The sequence below is a fragment of the Drosophila subpulchrella genome, chromosome X, assembly GCF_014743375.2.
Source record: "Drosophila subpulchrella strain 33 F10 #4 breed RU33 chromosome X, RU_Dsub_v1.1 Primary Assembly, whole genome shotgun sequence".
Lineage (NCBI taxonomy): Eukaryota > Metazoa > Arthropoda > Insecta > Diptera > Drosophilidae > Drosophila > Drosophila subpulchrella.
In genome coordinates, this window is record NC_050613.1 from 20,327,078 (window position 1) to 20,344,589 (window position 17,512).

At 40.0% G+C, this 17,512-nt stretch overlaps 1 protein-coding gene across 36 annotated transcripts in view; it reads left to right on the forward strand.

Annotated features, from left to right (window-relative positions):
* The window catches only part of LOC119558330 (basement membrane-specific heparan sulfate proteoglycan core protein), an 88,076-nt gene that overhangs the window by 44,012 nt on the left and 26,552 nt on the right, over positions 1–17,512 (forward strand). For 13 of the 36 annotated variants that reach the window (XM_037871750.1, XM_037871758.1, XM_037871760.1 and 10 more), the window contains 8 exons: positions 10,832–10,942; positions 11,456–11,578; positions 12,352–12,477; positions 13,060–13,548; positions 14,158–14,306; positions 14,772–14,865; positions 15,351–15,509; positions 15,950–16,093. In XM_037871750.1, the coding sequence (XP_037727678.1) occupies positions 10,832–10,942; positions 11,456–11,578; positions 12,352–12,477; positions 13,060–13,548; positions 14,158–14,306; positions 14,772–14,865; positions 15,351–15,509; positions 15,950–16,093 (1,395 nt within the window). Of the gene's footprint in view, positions 1–10,831; positions 10,943–11,455; positions 11,579–11,839; positions 11,972–12,055; positions 12,170–12,351; positions 12,484–13,059; positions 13,549–14,157; positions 14,307–14,771; positions 14,866–15,350; positions 15,510–15,949; positions 16,094–16,247; positions 16,381–16,964; positions 17,051–17,273; positions 17,391–17,512 lie in introns of all 36 variants that reach the window. The other 23 variants (XM_037871778.1, XM_037871782.1, XM_037871780.1 and 20 more) reach the window with 7 other exon arrangements.

Genomic DNA, 17,512 nt, shown 5'->3' on the forward strand with positions numbered 1-17,512 from the left:
CCGTGCACACATATATATGTATCTACATATATGTATCTACATATTTGCACAGAAAAAAGTCAGTTTCGTTAAACTTACTACGCCTGTGGGGGGTCCCCTTTATATCAAATTATTATAAAGGCATGCAAGTGCAATATTGGTTTACGCAGGAGCCAGCATACGCATTTCATTAAATAATTGGCAAAACGGCTTGGGGTAATCCAAAACCCAAATAAAATAATTGCTGGCGAAATATTAAATTGATGGTGATTTAAAGAGGCCTTAATTAAATTTATTTAGAGATATTCTTTGCAAGCAATGTGTCTGCCTCAAATGTGTCTTGAGAATTCGATAACAAAATGAGTTAATTGCTGGAGAACTATTAAAGTAAAAATTCTATTACAGAGGTAAACTATTTTTTTGTTCTGCCCTTCTTCTCGCAGTGTATTGCACCTAATGCATGCCATTAATTGCATTAACTGCATCTCAGTTCGAAACTGTCTTAACTGAAGTGTTTGGCACGTGCACTGCACAAATGTAGCTTATTTATTAATTTGTTTTACCAGCATCGCTTGTCAGCGATTTAGATTGTTTTCTTTTCTTGCCATTTTTTTTCTTAATTTATTTATGTAGTTTTTTTTGTCCAGCACTATGCAAATGACAGAAATGCTGACAGACTTGCATGACAACTGGAACAACGAACAACGAACAACCAACAACCGACAACGGGACAGCAAAAGTGAATTTACGAGCGCACTGCAGATGCGGTCAGATACCGCATAATGCATCCAGCAGATACATTCTGCGATTTCCCAGTGATAGGCCCTCGGATTTAGATTCCGATTCCGTCCATCGAAAAGGGAAACTGCGGCGGCACTTGAATTGCGAAAAAGGAAATCAATTTGCAAACTGAATTCAGGCGGGGAAGTGCAAGATTCGTATATGGCTTAAAGATAAGTTTAGGCAGTAGGAAATATTTGAAAAAGGTATAGAGCGTCAGGATATAATATATATAATATATATTATAGGACATATGTATGCAACATAATGACATGTCTTAAAAAAGGTAACCCCATTTAAATTCCTGTGACTCAATAATCATATATACATTATTCATGAGTTCGATCACACCTGCGCCTAATTAGCTCAGCTGATATTCAAGGCAAATTGCTGGGTATTTGAGCTGTCGATAATCTACTCAAATTGCGGCTGCACCCACTTGACTCCAAGATGCAGAATTTATGAAGGGAGAGGGGGGATGGCGCTTTGAGGTGGATTTTACTGGGTTACTGGGCATGACCGCCTGCGTTTGCGTTTTATGATATTTTATCAGCAATGCTTTTGCATTTCGCATCTAGAAAAACAGCAAAGAAAAAAGTATAATGGCCTAGAGCACTTCGTTATCTAAATGACGTAAAGAATTTTAATCGAGCATCCAAAACGATAAACGATGTCGGCAAAACGTCAGCGAAAAAGCAAAAAAAAAAAGATATTGAGTGGTGGAAAAGAGGGGAGGAAGTGCCGATCACACACTCCCGATAGCTAGTGTACTGAAAAAAAAATATCACTCAGTCGGGCTAAATATTTTTGCAGCACCTAATAACTACACACAGAAAATTCTATCGCTCTCATCTGAGTCGAAAATGTTCTTGAATATAGAACGACATTTTTAAATTGAAAATGTTTTTATTTTGCTCGAATCAAGTTGAATTGGCGGTATTTGCATAGTATATCTCAACAAATAAACTAGTCAGTAGTGTAAACTTATCAAAAAGTTGTTAAATAAACTTAATTTAACTTTTCTCTTCTTGAGAACGAATGTTCTCAATTCAAGAACAATGTTCTTGGATATTTATCTTTGTGTATGTATTGAAAACCTATTTAGCTGTTTTAAATTTATAAAGTACAAAATTAAACTACATTTTAAGGGTTTTCAAAACATTCAATTTAAACGTCTTTGAATTATTTTTAGATTTTCTGTTTTTCTTTCAGTGTAAGAGTGCAGGCACGAAAACATACGTAAATGCATTCGAACAATTTGTAATTGCTATTACAGGCAGCTTGACATCATCGGCCGACAGCTGATGCTATAAGAAAGACGACGATGATGATGAAGATTAGAAAGAGAACGAAAACTAGCATATGAAAGAGATAGACAGAAAAGTGTAGAAGGAAATAGAGACACACAAAGCGCCGCCGCATCGCAAGAAATCTGAATGAATAGCATACAAAAATGTTGCACCATTAATATTCCGCTGGGGCATCCGAAAGGGGAGTATTCTATATAGATCGTATCCGATGTATTCCAGTTCTTTTATGGGCAAGCTTTACGAATCGAAGTCGGGAATTGAAAGTGCATTCCAATCGAGTGATAGGCTAGGAATTTGAATATGCCACGAGCTTATTCATTAGCCATTCATTGAGTGAATCATTTAAGAGTCGAAGATGTAGAGGGTTAATAGCTAAAAATAGCAAAAAGAACAGGCCATAAATGTGTGGAAGTCTAGTAAATATAAGATTAATGAGTGAGCAATGCGCTTAATCAAAGGCAATTAAAGGAATGAGCTCAAAGTCAAAAAGCGACTTTGAACCATATTTGCACATGGTCTTTGGAGGCTTTCGAGGAAAATATGATATGCATTTGATAAGCGAGAACAAATATATACATATATATCTAAGACCTTAGGGTTTTGAGTCATTAAAGACTCTATAATTTCTTTGTTTCTTAATTATTTTTTTTCCAAAGCATATCCCTGCAATAAAACAACTTCATTGCAGAAATCATATTTCTCCTTTCTTATTTATTAACTTTTACCATTTATAAATCCAGTTAAAGGCTCTATCCATTCCCCTTAATATCTTTCAATTAAAAGTGATGCAGGATTTTCGATTGCCATATCTTGAAATGTGACTTTAAAGTCAACCTCATCATTTTGGGAAAACAACACAATCTATCTGGGTGAATCGACAAATCTCTAACTTCGTGACTCCCTTCCATTTGCGTCATTTGTTCCTCCTTGGCCATCGATCAGCCGCATTTTCCGAATTTTCCAGCCGCCGCCGCCGCTGCATTTGCATATTCCATATTGGACTGCATTTGGCAATGAACTTCATGATACAGCGGGGTGTTTTCGGGGGAATTAAGGGGACTTTTGAAGGGGGAGGTCCTGGAACCGAAACGGAAACCGAAACTGAAGCGTGTCCTGGCTCAATCATAGAAACTGTTTCCGCTGGCCGCGGCCAACAAATATTTGGCCACAAAATGGTTATTATGGTTATGTCTGCCCGCCCGCAATGATTAATGACAATCGCTGGATTGAACGTGTCTCTCCAATTTCCCTACTTATGGCCTGCTACTTGCTGCTATATATATAAATATGTACATATATGTGTATCTCTACGGATATCCACATCCGCATCCATATACATTTTTGACGTCTCTCTGGCCGATAGCATTTAATTGCTCAGCGATATATCATAAGATAGCGGCCACTCGCGTCCCCTCTCAAGACTTGAAAATTAAATAAATAAATTGTATAAAATATTTACATATCCACTGGCTGCTGCATACATATGTGCATATATCTTATATATATTTACATTGCATTTTATGTCACTGTTTCACGAATGCAGTCCAAAGTCAGCTCATAAACCAAAAAGACAGAAAACAAAAGCAAAAAAAAAGGTAGTGAGAGGCCAGCCAAATCACGCATACGACATGCTGTGCAAACAAATGGACAGCAGGCGACCATGTGCTCTGTTGTTATTTTCTAGACAGTTGCGGTGCAAATAATGGCAAATAGAAGGGGTTTCCGGGTGCTTGGATTTGAATAGGGTTTGTTTGGGGGGGGTCTAAATATATATATTTGGTTAAAATTTAATACATAATTGGGCAATAAGCCCGATGAAAAGGAAAAAGCTTTAGCAGAATCTTTAAAATGAGTGTTTGATGAAGGCAATTACTTCAGTTTACTTTAACCAAAATCCAAGATAATTCAATACATTTATTGCTCGAACATGAAATCATATTTCCCATGCAGTTTTGCCTGTAGAAGGCAAAAAAGCTTTAATTAAAGAATTATTCAAATTACATTTGGAGTTTTATTTTTAGGAAACGACTTGAACAAATATTTTTCTTGAATAGTTTTAAAGGCTATTCGGTTTACCGCAACTGTGTGGCATTTTGGCTAATTTCCCATTCGAACGTCATTAATTGCTGCCCGTTGACTTTTGTTGGTTCTGTTGCCACCGACGTTTTGTGGCTCCTGTTGCGGTTTTCCCGCCCCGCTTTCCCCATCAATTTTTCCGCGGCAAAAGTATTTAAAAACTTCCAAAACCAAATGCAAAGGGTGGTAAAAGTTGCGATTCGTTTTTGGATTTGTCTTCCACTCTCTCAGGTTGGATTTCTTGGCTATCCTGCTGCTCCGGCTCCTTCTCGGGGGAAAGCTCTTGGTTGGGAAAACTCCTCCTGGCCAGAGAACTCCTCCTTCGGTTTTCGGTTTCCGTTTGCTGTTCGCCGCCTTCCGTTTCCCTTTGTCACTGGTGCCTGGCACGCGCTGACACTTTTACTTTGTCCACGGACCACTGAGGGCGGCAACCAGCAACTGGCAACCAGCAACTGGCAACCAGCAACCAGCAACTTGCGACAGGCAAACCGGCAACCGGCAACCTGCAACTACAGCCCAACGGAAACAACTCTGTTCGCGTTGATCAGGCACTATCCTGTTGTCATCTGGAATCCAGTTTGACATAATCCCTCAATCAAACAGAAGAACAGAACATTTGATTATTCGCTAATATATATTTTCAAAAAAAAACATTTGCTTATTTATGTAGTTTTATAAAATGTATATTCTTAGTTTTAATCAAGTTGAATATCTTCTGGTACAAAAGATAAGTAGTCATATTACTCTTATATTGTTTCCTCATACCAAAAAGGTACAATTCAAATATCCTGTTGTCATCTGGAATCCAGTTTGACATAATCCCCCAATCAAACAGAAGAACAGAACATTTGCTTCTCAATATTCGCTGGATTATTCGCTAATATATATTTTCTAAAAAAAACATTTGCTTATTTATGTAGTTTTATAAAATGTATATTCTTAGTTTTAATCAAGTTGAATATCTTCTGGTACAAAACTTAAGTAGTCATATTCCTCTTATACTGTTTCCTCAAACAAAAAAGCTATAATTCAAATATCTTTGCATAATCCCTCAATCGAACAGAACATTTACTTATTAATATTCGGGGGATTATTCCTTAAATATATATTTTCTAAAAAAACATTTGCTTATTTATGTATTTGTATAAAATATAAATTCCTATTTTAAATCAAGTTTAATATCTTCTGGTATAAGAAAGCTACAATTCAAATATCTTTGCATACTTTTGGGCTCTTTGAAACGATAATATCAATGATATGATATTTAATCCTATAATAATTTATTTATTTTGGAAAGGCCTCTTTTTTTAGTTACCACGAAGTTTGGCTCTTTAATATAAACTCTATTTAGAGCTGCGATTGTGTGCGACTGTGGCCGCAAATGATAAATTTATTTAATTTGCCATAAATTGGCGGAGTAACTAAGACGACGCACGCAATGACAACGCAACCCCTGGGTTCAGAATTCCGAACCCTTAACCCCTGGTTACCCCTCGTCCTTTTGAGGAGAGTATGTCTTACAGCAAAAGTTTATGCAAAACAAGCCACAAAAATTAACGTTTGTCACATTGCGCATGGAATGCGACAAATCAGTGGCAAAACTTTAACCCGCAGACAGGTTTTTTTTTTTTTTTTTGTGTGCAGGAGGAGGAGGGGGCGTGGCAGGCACACATGCCAACGTCAAACAATCTCATCGATTTAGCAGGGAGTATCAAAAATAAAAAGTAACGAAGAGTTTTGGGCCAACAAGTTGTTGTCGCCGCTTCGTTTTTTTTTTTTTGGATCGTTGTTTTTGTTTTTGAGCTTATTTATGCGACATTTTCATTGTGTGTTTACGGTTCCGAAATGAATAAGTGAAATGTGGAATAGATTGAAGAAGCGCCGAAGTGATGGGGTGGTGGGTGGTGGTGGGTTAAATGGGGTGGAAAATGGGTACTACGAGGTGGGCGATGGTAAAAAAAAAAAAACCGCGGCTTGCGCTTCTGCAAACAGAGTCACATGCAAAGGCGCACTTAAAACTGCAGACGCCACATAATTGTCGCCCCCTGCAGCAGCTGCTGCATAAAAAACCCCCCTGCTACCCCCTTTTGCAACCTTTAACCACCGCCCCTTTATCATCTCTTTTGAGACACACAGATTAAAGGGAAATCGCTTCCAAATTGGTAAAAAATTAATTTTGTTGTAGGTTTTTTATAGCCTGTTTTCTAAGGTTCAATTCACCATCTGCTAAAAAAATATGATATCTTGCCTAATGTTAAATCTCAGAAAACCAAAATATGTATAATAACCAAGCCAAGGAATCAAGGGATGTTTGGTAACAAATATTTTTTTTATTATGATTCCGCTAGACGTATTTATACATTCCTTATAAGTTAAATTGCTTTAAAAAATATTTCATAACACTAACATATTTTTTGAAGGGATTGAGACAGAAAAAAAAACAGTTTAAGCGTAGTATAACATATAATTACTAATAAATGTTGATAATATTTAACAAATATTTATAGATTTTCGTACAAACAATATTTCTCCCAGTGCATTGCCGACAACTGTCACTGGTTTTTGACACGGATTCCCTCTCTTTCTTTGCGGCGCATCGCGAGTTAAGCAAACTGCAACCAAAAACTAAACGCTCGGGGGCAACCTTTGCGACCTCCGAAACCCCTGAACCCCTGACCCCCTAACCCTTAACCCTTAACCAACCCCACCTCCCCTTCTTCCCGCCGCCCAACTAATGACTCATTAAATAACCCGCTGCACCAAGGGGTTAAGGCGCTGCAGGAATGGGAATGTGTGCATATTCATGAGCTTCGTGTTAAGCTGCCATTTTGACGTCAACTGTTGGCAGTGTTTACATAGCCGAAAAAGCCGAGCGAAGAACAGTGAGTGCACACACGGGTTTGAGTATGTGAATATGAATATGAATATCAAGCCATCAATCAGTGTGTGTCCCTGTGTCTCTGTGTCATTCGAGTGCGTCGCTCTGCAGCCACTTGACATGCATTCGGGCATTCGAGAATTCGAGCATTCGAGCATCCTAGGATCGGGCCAACTCTGCCCAAAATAACTAAATGAATATGATCATGAATGATGGCCCAAGCGGCATTTGAGTGTTTTGAGTGATGGAGATTGATTTAACCGCAGCTACTTAGGCCGAATGAATCGTGGCGAGCACTGAAGCATACATTCTGGCTGTGATTATGCAAATCATTCGGATTAGATAGATCCTTGAAAAAAATGCAAAAAAGCTGGGGATACCTAAATATTTACAAATCATATATCCTTATAGTACTAAAACGAAGGCCATAGATGTGATAATTCTTTGATAGGAAGGATAGGATAGGAAGGATAGGAGGAAACTAAGGAAATACACTTGTTCTTTCGAATCTATTTTTTTTTTAGTTTTGTTACTATAGCTTAATTTCCGATTGGGAAAACCATAATTAAACGAACCGACAAGGTTGTCTGGGCCATTTCCCATATTCCGCTGCCCCCAACCTGCATTTATGCTAGCCAATTAATAATATGAGACATCACGCATACGCCACATATGCCAGATTTGCATCAGGACATGGCCCCCTCTTCCTGTTTAACCCCTTTCCTCCCTCGGTTAATTCCCATACCCATGGCTCCCGGCAACGGAAATCGATTAGTCATAGCCATAAAACCGAAATGGATGTTTATCGCTGATAGTTTTTTGGGGACCGTAATTAAGAGGTTTTCCGATTGGGTGGCGGGTGAGTTGCAAGGTTAAGGTAATAACACTTTTGCATGCCAGACGATTCACCAATTTCGGTAGATGTTTACTCGCCTTACTCACTTTTTTTTCGATTTTGTTCCCTGGTTTAAACTAGACTATAATGCTGGCATTTTCATTTTTTTTTTGGCGCCCCCTCCAAAGCACTTTGGCTGACTTTGTTGATAAAAGCGAGTTAATGATTCGATGGAACGCTAAGCGCTAACGAGCAATAATCAAATCAAAAATACTTTTTACAAATTGCTGTTAAACAGCTTTTCCTCTCGCGCTGGAAACTCATCTGAATTTTTATACAATTTTCGAAGCAACATGATGGCAACCTTTTTTAGCACCCATATTACAGGGGGGGGCGTTGGGGCGACTTTTCTGGCTCCAGAAAAGCAAACCAGACCACAACACACACCTCTTAACTTGTTTGTTTGCGGCTTTTGGCCTGTTGGCGCTCTTTTGCGTTTTCCATGCGCCCGCGCGTATCAATTATCGACTCGAATTTAGCCCTCCTTTTGGATGACTCGTCTTCCCAGCTTTTCCGTACCGCATTCACCGCCTTTTTTTTTTTTGTTTGCTCGGCAATTTGCACACCAGCAGCGGAAATAACAGCACTTCTTACACATTTTAATGACAAAATACCTTCACAGAGAAAATTCTAACGTTCTCATCTGAGATGAAAATGTTCTTAAAAAGAGAACGACATTTTTAAATTGCTTGAATCTCAACAAATAAACTATTAGTCCAGCCAGTAGTGTATACTTATCAAAAAGTTGTTAAATAAACTCAATTAAACTTTACTCTTCTCACCATTTCGTTCTAATATTGAGAACATTGATACCAAAATGTACTTACACGGTTTTTAAGAACGAATGTTCTCAATTCAAGAACAATGTTCTTGGATATTTCTCTCTGTGTTCACATTAGAAAGTTTTTAAGGTCATATTCGAGGCTGAACCATATTATACCGCCATAGTTATTTAACAATAATTTAAATAATTATAATAAATGAATAACAGCAATTTTAGGATTCTACATCCTGTGGGAAAAAAAGTTACTTACCCTTTTTAGCACTATTTTTTCTGCCGCAATCGTATGTGTGTTGCATACTTTCTGGCGGCGCTTTAAGTTCAAGTGCAAGTCAGCGGCGGAAAAAGGGAAAAAACCGTCTGCTATCCCATCCAAACTGATCCCATTTCAAGGAAAACAGGGGAAACAGAAAATAACACAAAGCTTCGATGGGGTGGAGAAATTCCATTTGACACTCAGCGAAGAAGACACAATGCAACAATGGAGGTGAAGATGAAGCCAAAGGAGCTGCGAAATAGTGCAATCCGGGAATGCGGAGAAAAGTACCAGTCATTAGGGATAAATTTATGGGCATTGGGAATAGTAAAAGCCGTAATTGATATAACCAATATTTATGAAAGTCAAATGGGGACTTAATCAAAAATGTATCAAGTTAAGATACAAGGGCAGATGTTCTATTATTTGTGATAATGTAAAACTTTACTTTTCTTCATCAGTAGCAGTTTGTAAAGGAATAGCTTAAATAATATTAGAATAATAAAATTGAAAACTGCAAATAAGAAATCCAAATAATAGGAAAAAAGTGAAAGCCGGAAATCCCCAGCTGGACGATAAACCCAACCCCCCTTGATTTTCACCTTTATCAAGAAAATGCAGGAAGGAAAAACTTGTTTTCCGACTTGCGGATTATAATTTGTTGTTTGTGCGGGGCCGTCAAAAGGATTAGGATCACACGTCTGGCCAAATAATTGGAGCCCAACAACCTTTGGCAGCCGAAATCCTTTATGTGCCCTTCTGCCCATCTGTTTTTCTCACTTTTCCCCCCACTATTTGAATCTTTAATGTCAATAAGCGGCAGTTGAAAAATAAAAACAAGCAGAGGCCAAGAAACAAAAATCATATTTGCCTCCGTTTGCAAATTGACTTGAGGCGCCTTCGCCTTCGCCTTTCCTTTTTTTTTTTTTGTTTTCGCCTGTCTGTCTGCCAGTCCACAATGAAATTGTCAAATTGTTGCCCGGAATTTTCCTCGCCTTCGTGTTGAAAATTGCCGAAAGGAAAACTTTGGCGATTTGTGTGCGGCCCAAAAGTTGCTTAAGTTTTCGCCACTGCAGTTCCACATTAAATGCCACATTGGCGATGACAAATCGTTGACTTACGGCGGCCAATGGCCCTAGACCACAGAAAAAAAACATATTAATTTTTATTGTTTATATAGATTTTAGCAATATCATAAAAAATATACAGCTAAGTTGCAAAGGGTAAAAATATGGGATTATTAAGATTAAGGTCTAGAGTTTAAATCTGCGCATACTGTGAAACATCAAGAGAAATCTGCGCTAATTGTTTGCTCCCGAATTGGCTTTTACTTTAAGCCGCTCTGATTACGACACCCACTCCCCCTAATGTTCACTTAACTTTTCTTTACTTTTAATTAGCCCCTGCTCGCGGCTCTTCTGTTTTTTACCCCAGCCTCTCTCTCTCTTTGTTATCTATATCCCTCTGCGCGATTTTCCCGGCTGTTTGTAATCAAATCCGCGTTGTGTCACTTTGTATGGGAGCTACATAAAGAAAAAAATTATCCAAAAATATTTCTGAAATTGCTTAAGAGTCTTGAGTTGCTGTTGCTCCTGTATGAAATATTAAGCGTAGTCCGGCGGAAAAAAGGGTTCAAAAGGCCAACAAACATGCACAGGAAACTGTGGCTAACGAGGGAAGGGGATTTCAGAGTCCTGTCACACAACAAACACCTAACAAACTTTTGCTTTCAAGTTGACGAGAGAACTGGCTCCATGGGTCGGCGGAAATCCTTGTTAAACTGCATCCGGTTGTCATCTAATTGCAGGCTGTCAAATCCATCTGACATTCCTAAATATTAAATTCACCCCTTCTTTTTTTTTGTGTGTATTTGCAGAATGCCTGACCACCGAGTTCAGATGCAACAATGGGGACTGCATTGATGCCAGGAAGCGTTGCAATCACATTGCGGACTGTAGCGAAGGCGAGGACGAGAACGAGGAGTGCCGTAAGTGATACATACATGTATATATAGGGCTTTGATCACCATTATCTGGTAGAGAACACAGTGCTAATCAATCTAAGGGTGTACCTATAAGACACCCCTTAACTATGATTAAACTAGGCGATTATAGCATCTAAGATGTAGGTTAAGCCGGTAATGCGAAATCCCTTAATTACCGAAACAGTACTATTAACATGACCCCTTTCTCTTGTTTAATCCTAGTATTATAAATCTAAGCTTATAGTATCTAAAATATGGACTCTTAGTTTCAGTGGTCCTTCAAAATCTGTCGGTTAGTTATACAGCAAAACTAACCCGACAACGCTTTCTTTGCCGTAACTCCTAGTTTGCTAATCAGTACTGTTTAAATTACCTAAGCTTATAATATCTAAGACGGTATATACATCTTTCTTCGACATCCGTCGGTTAGCCAACAGCACTACTAACCGCATCTCTTTTCTCTCGTTTAACCCCCAAAACACGCTAACCGCTACCACTAACCCACACTACTAACAGCCGCCGCCTGCAGCGGAATGGAGTATCAATGTCGCGACGGCACGCGCTGCATCAGTGTGAGTCAGCAGTGCGACGGTCATTCCGATTGCAGCGACGCCGACGACGAGGAGCATTGCGAAGGAAGTGAGTAATCACCCATCTGTATCCATCTAACCACATCCGCCCTACTACCTAAACATATCTTTGTCTACGCAGCGTTGCTAAAATTGAACACCAAAGTATCCAATTAAGTTTCCGAAATTTTTACAAAATATAATTGATTCTTAGTTTTAAATGTTTGCGCAACACTGCATAGGCAAAGCACAGTTTCTCCCTACCATCTCTCCATTTCTTCATCACTTTGTATATCCATTCGAATTTCCCTTAAATGCTGCTGTGGTACAGTTGTGCCCAAGCTACGATACACATGCCCCAAGGGCAAATTTACCTGCCGGGACTTGAGCTGCATATCGATTGTCCATCGCTGCGATGGCCGGGCCGATTGTCCGAACGATCGATCGGATGAAGAGGGCTGTCGTAGGTGTCCGATATTGGATTAATTATCCCCGATAGTGATCAATTCTGTCTCTTTTCCTTCCTGCTTCTCGAATGGGAACGCAGCCTGTCTGTACGACAAGTGGCAGTGTGACGATGGCACCTGCATAGCCAAGGAGCTGCTCTGCAATGGCAACATCGATTGTCCCGAGGACATTTCCGATGAGCGCTACTGCGAGGGTGAGTAAAAATACGAAGCGTTGCTCTTGGCCATTGAGAGTGGTAAGTCTATTCCTTTCCCTGTCACTTCATCTCAAATCCCGCCTGAATCATCTCACCTCACCGAAACAATCACAAACACTCGGCAGAAAACTAACAAACGCATGCTTTCGGTATCGATAAATATCGGTCGTCGTCGGCAGGTGGTTTCGATGACGGGGAATGTCGGCCCAACGATTTCCGTTGCGGAACCGGTGAGTGCATTCCGATGCGTCAGGTGTGCGATAATATCTACGATTGCAACGATTATTCCGATGAGGCCAAATGCGGTAAGCGTTTCATGTTATCGAGGAGTTTGTTTTCTTCTCTGCTATGCTTTATCGTCGCTTCTTGGGTAACTAAAATCGATAATTGGTGTTGGTCTCTTTCTCTCCCTCCCTCTACCTCTCTATCTCTGTCTTAGTCCCTTTTTATCAGCTGTCCTGTGTGTGCTGTTTTTGCTGATATCGCTTTTATCGCTTTTTGTGCGATAGCCACCTATCGAAGTTTGTGTGTCAATCGATATCTGTTTGATTTTGATTTTAACTTGAAATATTTTATTTTTCTTTTTCCCCTCCAATCCGAAAAAAAAAATGTGTATTGAACCCCCTGGTTTTGGTTATCGAATGCCCACAAATTAATCGATTAACCGCACGTCAACCTTTTTTGGAATCAACCTGCAACACCGATGATCTACGAATTGGCCCAACGATAATATTAAAAATTAAATGCATGTGCTAATGAAACCCCCCCTTAACCCCAAAAAAAAACCCGTGGTCTGTATGCGGTTGTCTCATGTGTCGTCTATCGTAAATCGTAAATCGTATATCGTAAAACCCACAATCAACCAACCAATAATTGGACGATAACAGCCGAGGAGGAGGATAGTGTGGGCATACCCATTGGCCACCAGCCGCAGAGGCCCAGGCCCAACGACTGGCTGAACGGAATGGATGCGATCGAGTACGAGGTTTATCAGCCAAGTAATGTCTATGGGACGGCCAATTCCAAGAATCCCTGTGCCAGCAATCAATTCCGCTGCACCACCTCAAATGTGTGCATACCGTTGCATTTGCGGTGCGATAACTTCTATCACTGCAACGATATGAGCGATGAGATGGGCTGCGAGCAATACGAACGACGCAGCACCACCCGACGCCCTTTGACCTCGGCCAGGCCCCACTTCACGACCGAGGGGCCAGGGCAGCTGGAGCGTCGCAACACCACTGGAACCACAGGCGGCACCTCCAGAGCGACCGAATCACTCCACTGGCACTGGCCAGCAGTAACGAGAACGACACCCGCAGCCAGAACCACCGAGACCACCACCACTAACCCAATAACAACAGCAGGCGTAGCGAGTAGGTGTCCTTGAGAATCGGTGATAAGCGTAGCATACTTAAGTGGTTAAAGAATAACCTGGTTATCGACAATAGAGGATCGTGTGCAGCACAATATGAGTGGTAAAACGAACATTCCTGGGAAAAGAGGGACAATGAAAGACAGTTAACTTTTTTTTCCCGGGATATTTTCGTTTTCCCAGCAATTTTGCTACACTGATACCCCGAGCATGAATGGTATAATAACTGGTATAGGGTAATTGGTAACATTACCTTAAATATCTAAGTCGCGATGATGGTTTAGGCAGCGTAAAGTTAAGTAAAAGTGCATGCCACATTTGAAACATTGAAACCTACTTTAGTCCGCCGCACAAAAACACCCACACACACCAGTACAATTTAGTTAGTTAAGCATTTCATTTATAAGCTCTTTTAATTGAATTCATGCAGCTCATACATGTACATACATATACATATTGCTCACTCACTCTTGCTCTCTTTCTTTCCGTTCTCGTTATGGCTTGTTTTACTATCATTGCGATTATACATATGCCCTATTGTGTCACCCATCATCAACACCCACAACAAAAAAAAAAAAAAAAAAAAAAAAATGTAATGCCACACATATAGGCAACCCACCCCAGTCATGCCTCGAAAACATCGAATTCGCGTGCCACAATCGCGATTGCATTCCGATTGAGAGCGTCTGCGATGGCATCCCCGACTGCGGACGCGATGAAGACGAGGACGACGCTCTTTGCAAGTGCACCGCCGACAAGGTGAGCCACCCAACCATCCACCACCATCCACCCACCACCTCCCAGATTGACCCACACATCCTCATTCCCATAACCAACTGAAATATATTCAGAGTGCTTGTTAGGTAGAACCAAATGGCCTTATTTCATTAGGGGACTTATCCTAAAAAGCCAACCGTTCAAGCAGATATCTGTGTCCGTGATTTCAGACTATATTCTATTAATTTAAAGATTAACTGAATATGTATTTAGTAAATAATCATATCTTTCGGAAAAAGCTGATTTAAATCTTTGTAATCTTATTTTACGAGACCATATATCATAAAAGTTCTAGTAACAAGCACTATGAAGATATAATCTCAAACTCCCACATTCCCCATCTACACACATCTGTTAGAAATGGGAAAGTATCGATATCTTATCGATATGCGTTCCCATTTCTAACATCTGTACACAAAAACACGCACACTTTCATGTTTTCTTCAGTTCAAATGCCAACGCGGCGGAGGCTGCGTTCCAAAAACCCAGGTGTGCGATGGCAAACCTCAATGCCGCGACCGCAGCGACGAGAGTGCCTGCCGTAAGTAGCATCTCTAGCATTTTTTATATCTCAGGGTTCGTAAAAAGTAACTATTACTTTCAAATACATATTTTACATTCCCATTTTGGTGAATGCTTACGAACCCTGCCATCACCCCTCTTTCCATTATCGATTATCTGTCCCTCTCCATCTTTCTAACAAGCTTTTTGGTTAAATTCACCCTTGTAATTATAGCTCTAGATAAAGTTTGCGTTCGATGCTAACTTAGATAAGTAAGCAGCTCCTTGCGAATTGGCTTTACATTTAACTGCTTTTGCCACGCCCACCGAATTTGCCCACCTTCCACGTTTCGATTTTTGTTGCTAACTGTACTTTCTGTTTTGTTCTCTCTTCGCCCCAAAAACGAAACGAATATCCCGTGTACAAATCTTTCCCGTATTTTTGACACCCCGAAACGTAATACTCTGCTATCCCCGCTATCACACAACATACATCGCCCGCCCCTGAAAAACTACGATCTTCAGATCTTCATGGAAGATCAAATAAGACCCGTTTGGGGGTCCAGTGCCTGGAGAACCAGTATCAATGTGGCGATGGGAGCTGCATCTCCGGCTACAAACGATGCAACGGCATCAGTGATTGTGACGATGCCGCCGACGAATATGACTGCAACTACAACTACGGTAGCCCTTCCCATCCATCTACTCATCATTCATATCACTCGGCAGTTGTTTTTAAAGTTGCGGACTACTAAAGAGGTTTCTTAACAAGTGTTAATGGCAGGATCACAATCTTAAAGGCAATTTAAAAGGGGTATAGAAAAAAATTAATTATAATAAATGCAAATTTGGAAGTAATCATTGATATTACAAATTATACACCTTAAAGAAGCGTATAGAAAAACCATATGAATTGCTTTTAAGAAACACCCCTTCATTCGCATTTCTTAATAGCCTAAGAGAGTCATGCTGCAATTTTAATCTCAACTGCATCTTTCCGTCTGACTCTACGAATCTATCGATCGACCTGTCTGCGGAACCCGCAAATCAACATAACATTTATCTTTTATCTTTCCAACTTTTCATACACCTTAAACACACACTCACATAAAACACAAAAACAGACAACTATCCGGATCCACTGAATGAATGTGATATCCTTGAGTTTGAATGTGACCAAGGTCAGTGCTTACCGCTAGAGAAGAAATGCGATGGCTATGCAGACTGTGAAGACTTGAGCGACGAAGTCGAGTGCCAGTCGTATACAGGTAAAGACCCCCAGAATCGGGGCTAACCTAATGGCTCCAGGTGCTACTTCCACTAAACCTAACCTAATCCTAACGAACCAACCCAGCCACCCATTCGATATCATACAACCCTCATCCACATTCACAATCCACATTCGCTCCTCATCATTCGCAGAGAATTGTCTAATATCTGAGTTCGAATGCGATGGCTACTGCCTGCCCCGCGATCAGTTATGCAATGGAATTATCAATTGCCAAGATGGCAGCGACGAGCGCAACTGTACCTTCTGCCGGGAAGATGCCTACCTGTAAGACCTAACCACCAAAGCTCCCCATTCGTCATAACTATCTATTTGGTATCCCAGGTTTTACGATTCAAGTACAAGAAAAACATTTCATTTTGTTAATTTATCAGTTGTTTAAGCTTGCAGAAATATCGAAATTTTCGATTGTGCTTTAATGGTAATTGATAGTTAAAGTATATATATTTTTTTTTTTCAATTTGATAAACCGTTTTTATATAGTGAAAATCAAGTCGAAAGAAGTTAAGCATAATTTGCTTTTACTTAGAATTTAAAAAAAAAATGCACATTTGATTTTATTTCAGAAATAGTATAGACACAAGTAATTTTGCAAAGCAAAAAATAAAATAGTATCGTCAGGGATATTTACCTCTAATCGATAGTATACATCCAATCCATCCATATCCTATCCGTTTTACTCCTTTCATATCATAATCATTTCTCTACTCTTCCATGTTATGGCTCTACTCCAACACTACTCTACACAACACATAAACCAAATCATCCACCATATACAACATCACTCCCGCGACCATCGCTAACCGATTTATATCGTCCATCGTCCATCGATCATCGTCTAACGTCATCAGTTGCATCACTGGAGAGTGTGTAGCCGTAAATCAGAGATGCAACGGCATCGTCGATTGCGTCGACGGCAGCGACGAGCGTCACTGCGGTAAGAAGTCAAAGAAACTGGGCCTCCGAAACCACTGAAACTGATCAAAAACCTAGTCCAATATATCTTACTCCACCCTAGAATTTAGTTATAGTTCCCTGCTTTGCTTTTGGGTCGCTTGATTTGGTCTTAGAATGTAATCGATTGGCTTCGACTCGAAAAAAATCCAACTTGGTCCTTCGAAAATTTGTTCTCATGGTGATATTATCTTTCTGAATTCAAGGAAGGATATATTGTCCACCTAATAAACTAGCCTGCAACGGCACATGCGTCACTCGGAGAATAAAGTGTGATGGCAAACGAGATTGCCTAGATGGCTACGACGAGATGTATTGTCCGGGTAACGAATCCATCCGATAAATTGTATTTCTTCCGGTCTTCTTTTCTCTGACTGCACTTCTTCAATACTTTTGAAGCTCAAACCCTCTACCTAAATACATTTCCAAGTTTTTATTACCCCTT